General features: G+C 54.2%; 1 protein-coding gene across 1 annotated transcript; it reads right to left on the bottom strand.

The window, feature by feature from the left end:
• Positions 1-2,561: 2,561 nt before the first annotated feature.
• Positions 2,562-5,361, bottom strand: LOC106900102 (tripartite motif-containing protein 15-like; the record flags this gene model as incomplete). Its single annotated transcript, XM_014962090.1, has 7 exons — positions 2,562-3,349; positions 3,553-3,582; positions 3,896-4,011; positions 4,288-4,310; positions 4,481-4,711; positions 4,956-5,120; positions 5,224-5,361. Coding segments are annotated over 7 exons (1,221 nt in total), but the record flags the coding sequence as incomplete, so codon positions are not given.
• Positions 5,362-5,426: the final 65 nt, after the last annotated feature.

Here is a 5,426-nt window from a genome sequence, read left to right as displayed (position 1 = left end):
TCCCTTGGAACCGACTCCTTTGCCACCCCGATGGCCCAAAAGTCTTCTCCGTGGACCTCCACGTCCCAGCGGTGCCACCCCGACGTGAAGCCCCTTGAGCCCAGCACACAGGGATGGACTTTGAACCTTTTTGGGTTGGAGGGCAGGTTCTGCTCACGGCATTCCCTCCGCACGAGCTTGCAGTCTTCCGAGAGATAAAGCCTGGCGTGGGCCGCCTGTGGGTCCAGCGTCATCTGTGCTGGAGGTGGAAAGAGAGTCAGGCTCATGGCAGCAGATTTGAGGGGAAATAGGGCTTTTTCTCTCCCTTCCCATCCCTCCCCCATCCCCGTCCCCAGTTGGGACCACTCCAGGCGTTGCCAGGTGGTGGGACCAGGATGGGAGAAGGAGGAAAGGAGGCAGCAGAGCACTTGAGGTCAATCTAATGGTTGGGCACGTGTTGGGATCACTTACTTGTCAAGGGAAGCTTGAACTCCAGGAAATCTAGAGGGAAGAGACAAATGGGAGAGGCAGAAAGATCAGTTGGTCTGATTGTGGGTTTCTGCAAAAGTCCCGAGAGTCAGGAACAGGCTTGGGGGAAGGTCGAGAAACTTGAGGAGGCAGAGGAGGAGAGGAGGAGGAGGACAGGCAGGGAACATCAGAGCAACTTTCGCTGCTCATTCTCTGTCTCCTTGTGGGATCTTGAAAGAAATAACCCCTCAGTCAGCACCCAGGATGCCTTTCTTTCCCCTGGCTTCGCTCCATCCCTCCCCACCAAGAAGCACGATGGCATTGCCCTTTCTGGACCTGCTCTTGGTACCTGGAAATTTCTCAAGACCCTGCTTGATGGCTGTGGATTTCTCAGTGAAATCAGAGAATTTCTTTTCCAGCTGCGGGGAAATCTGGAGTGAGTGGGAGAGCGTTTCCCTCTGGCCCCTGGAAGGGAAGAGGGGATGGATTTACACCTGGTTGGAGTTTGCTGCTCCGTGTTTTCTCAGCACTCCCTGCTCGTGCCAGCCCGTGTCCAAATTCATCATTAATTCAGGAGAGAGAGGCAGAGCCTTCCTTCCAACCACCCCCGTGGCCTCGGTCAACTCCAAGGGCTGTACTGCAGAAGAGCCAACCTATCCCTACTTGCTTTCTCCCCAAGTGCTGCCACAGAGCTGCTCTGTGGTGGTGACATGGTGACACGAGAAGGACCACAGACCTGCTCAAGGGGGTTCCGATGTCCTGGAGGAGAGAGAAGAAGAGAGTCAGTGAGATGGAACACCTCCCCTTGGAGTACCGGGGTCCCACTCTAAGGAAGTCCCTCTTGGAGTGGGTTGGGGGAGACAAGGGAGGGCTGGAGACCAAGCTCAAGGTGGGCCTTCCCAGCCAGTTTGGAAAGCCTGGGCTCTCACCTTCAGGAGCTGCCAGTTTGGCTGCTGGTACGTCCTCTCCATCTCCCCAATCAGCGTGCCCAGCCTCGTGGTCTCCTCCAAAAGCCTCTGGAGGATTTCTTCATGGGCGTTCATTATCTCTGTGTCCAGCTGCTCCAGCTGGGCCAGAAGAGAGGACTCCTGCTTCTGCAGAACCTCGTGCAGCTTCCTATATGTCCTCACAATCTCCTGCTTTGCAGCTTCTGTCCTCTCCTGCCAAGGGCAAGCCCAAGTGGAGAAAAAGATGAAGAGAGCAGGAGAGGGAGCATCAAGGGTCAAGGGTGGGCCATGCCTTAGTGGGAGCCACCAAGAAGAGGCATTTGGGGAAGATACAAACCCCCTCTCCCTTCCCCACAGCCCTTGAGCATCACCCACCCCTGCGGGAGAGGAGGAGGAGATGTTCCTCCTTTCTTCCCACACCCTCTGCCCAGGAAATCTGATGGGCACCTACAGTGTGGTCCTTGAGTCTGTCTTGTGTGTCCTTCACGGAAGATTGAAGCTCCTCTTGCTCTGATTTCAGAAGGTACAGTTGGATCTGAATGTGTTTCTGAGAGGAAAGAAAGAAAGAAGTCCCCTGTGGAATGGCATGGTGGTCTGGCAGCCTCAGCAGAAGCACCAGGGAACTCTTGGTGGCTCTTGGGGTAAGTGTTGGCAGAGTTTTGGGACCCCCAGGACAGTTTCCATGTGATCTTCCCAGTATGGTGGTGGGGGGGGCCAAGAGGGTGAGGGCACCAAACTCAAGCCCAGGATGGATGGGCAAAGACTGGGATGATGCAGCCTGGGAAGGAGAAGGATCAAAACACTGCAAGGGCCAAATGGAGGTTAGAGAGAGGACAGAGCCAAATATCAGATCCCCACAATGTCCCTCATTACACGGTCATTAACCCAATTAATTGGTTAATTACCCACTGAGGCTGGGAAAAGAGGGCTCCTGGGGCCATAGGCATCCTCACCCTGCTCTGATCTGCTTTCCCAGGCAGGGACCTCTGGGGACAAGAGGAGGGATTGATGGACCTTCACCTGAACCCCTGGGTCTCATCTCCCTGTGCAGTGGGTTTTGGAGAGGAACCAGGATGATTTTTTCCTCCCTCCACTTCTCTTAAGCGACTTCCAAAGAAAACCCCACAGGAAACAAAAAAAACCAAGATAAAAAGCACACACATAACGTGGAAAAAACTTAGAATTGTACTTTTAATTTTAACTTCTCATCCGGGCAAGTTTGCAGCCACACTGTAACAGCCATTTAGTGATTAAACAGCGATTGAAAGATCAAAATAGAGTTGAAGGCACAGAAATGCTCCCATTTTGCACAGAAGGAAAGGAACCTGAACAACACTACCGTTTCCTGTCCCTTTAGTGGGACTGGGACAAAACCCAGCCCCTGGTTTCTTTCCCAAATGTAAGTTGATGGCTTTGGTTTTTTTTTAATCCTGTGCCTTAGGAGAGAAGTTTGAGTTGAGCATCCCCCATCACCATGAACCACGGGAAGACTCTCTCCCCTTGGAAAGACACTGGTGGAAAAGCAAAGATCCGTTCTTTGCTCTCGGCATCAAAAAACACCACCCTCCCTTCCTCATAGTCCAAGCAGATTCGTATCCGCTTGGGGACACGGCGTAGAGTCAAGGGGGTGTGAGCCGGAGAGGTCAGAGCCTTGTACCTATTTTGGTTACGACACACAGCCCATATCCCCTCATCGGGATTCAGTGAAAACCAACAGTCCCTTGGAACTGAATCCTTGGCCACCCCAATGGCCGATGCACCTTCTCTGTGGACCTCCACTTCCCAGCGGTGCCACCCCGATGTGAAGCCCCTTGAGCCCAGCACGCAGGGTTCAAATTTGAACCTCCCCAGGTTGTAGGGTACGTCCTGGTCAAAAATTTCCTGGAACACGAGCTTGCAGTCTTCCGAGAGATAAAGCCTGGCGTGGGCCGTCTCTGGGTCCAGCGTCATCTGTGCTGGAGGTGGAGAGAGAGTCAGACTCATAGCAGCAGATTTGGGGAGAAAAAGGGCTTTTTTCTGTCACTTCCCACCCCTCTGACCCGGTTGGGACCCCTCCAGGCATTGCCTGGTGGTGGGACCAGGATGGGAGAAGGGGGAAAGGAGGAAGCAGAGCACTTGAGGTCAATCTAATGGTTGGGCACGTGTTGGGATCACTTACTTGTCAAAGGAACCTCGAACTCCAGGAAATCTAGAGGGAAGAGAAATATGGGAGAAACACAAAGATCAGTTGGTCTGATTGTGGGTTTCTGCAAAAGTCCCGAGAATCAGGAACAGGCTTGGGGGAAGGTCGAGAAACTTGAGGAGGCAGAGGAGAAGAGGAGGAGGACAGGCAGGGAACATCAGACCAATGCTCGCTGCTCGTTCTCTGTCTCCTTGTGGGATCTTGAAAGAAATAACCCCTTATTCAGCACCCAGGATGCCTTCCTTTCCCCTGGCTTCACTCCATCCCTCCCCACCAAGAAGCACGATGGCATTGCCCTTTCTGGACCTGTCCTCGGTACCTCGGAATTCCTCCACACGTTCCTCGATGTTTGCCGAATTCTCAGTGAAATCAGAGAATTTCTTTTCCAGCTGCGGGGAAATCTGGAGTGAGTGGGAGAGCGTTTCCCTCTGGCCCCTGGAAGGGAAGAGGGGATGGATTTACTCCTGGTTGGACTTTGCTGCTCCGTCTTTTCTCAGCACTCCCTGCTCCTGCCTCCTGCCAGCCCGGGTCCAAATTCATCATTCATTCAGGAGAGAGAGGCAGAGCCCTCCTTCCAACCCCCCATGGCCTCGGTCAAGCCCAAGGGCTGTACTGCAGAAGAGCCAACCCGTCCCCAAGTGCTTTCTCCCCGTGTCCTGCCACAGAGCTGCTCTGTGGTGGTGACATGGGGACAGGAGAAGGACCACAGACCTGCTCCAGGTGGTTCCAATGTCCTGGAGGAGAGAGAAGAAGAGACTCAGTGAGATGGAACACCTCCCCTTGGAGTACCGGGGTCCCACTCGAAGGAAGTCCCTCTTGGAGCGGGTTGGGGGAGACAAGCGAGGGCTGGAGACCAAGCTCAAGGTGGGCCTTCCCAGCCAGTTTGGAAAGCCTGGGCTCTCACCTTCAGGAGCTGCCAGTCTGGCTGCTGGTACGTCCTCTCCATCTCCCCAATCAGCGTGCCCAGCCTCGTCGTCTCCTCCAAAAGCCTCTGGAGGATTTCTTCATGGGCGTTCCTTATCTCGGTGTCCAGCTGCTCCAGCTGGGCCAGAAGAGAGGACTCCTGCTTCTCCAGGAACTCGTGCATCTTCCTATATGTCCTCACAATCTCCTGCTTTGCAGCTTCTGTCCTCTCCTGCCAAGGGCAAGCCCAAGTGGAGAAAAAGATGAAGAGAGCAGGAGAAGAGCATCAAGGGTCAAGGGTGGGCCATGTCTTAGTGGGAGCCACCAAGAAGAGGCATTTGGGGAAGATACAAACCCCCTCTCCCTTCCCTACAGCCCCTGAGCATCACCCACCCCTGCGGGAGAGGAGGAGGAGGAGGAGATGTTCCTCCTTTCTTGTCCCCACCCTCTGCTCAGGAAAACTGATGGGCACCTACAGTGTGGTCCTTGACTCTGTCTTGTGTGTCCTTCCCAGAAGATTGAAGCGCCTCTTGCTCTGATTTCAGAATGTCCAGCTGGGTCTGAAGTTGTTTCTGATAGGAAGGAAAGAAAGAAGTCCCCTGTGGAATGAACACCTCCCCTTGGAGTACCGGGGTCCCACTCTAAGGAAGTCCCTCTTGGAGTGGGTTGGGGGAGACAAGGGAGGGCTGGAGACCAAGCTCAAGGTGGGCCTTCCCAGCCAGTTTGGAAAGCCTGGGCTCTCACCTTCAGGAGCTGCCAGTTTGGCTGCTGGTACGTCCTCTCCATCTCCCCAATCAGCGTGCCCAGCCTCGTGGTCTCCTCCAAAAGCCTCTGGAGGATTTCTTCATGGGCGTTCATTATCTCTGTGTCCAGCTGCTCCAGCTGGGCCAGAAGAGAGGACTCCTGCTTCTGCAGAACCTCGTGCAGCTTCCTATATGTCCTCACAA

This window comes from Calidris pugnax, unplaced genomic scaffold (genome assembly GCF_001431845.1).
Source record: "Calidris pugnax isolate Ruff unplaced genomic scaffold, ASM143184v1 scaffold1269, whole genome shotgun sequence".
Classification (NCBI taxonomy): domain Eukaryota; kingdom Metazoa; phylum Chordata; class Aves; order Charadriiformes; family Scolopacidae; genus Calidris; species Calidris pugnax.
The sequence above is the reverse complement of the archived record's forward strand: the minus strand, read 5'-3'. Positions and strand labels throughout refer to the sequence as shown.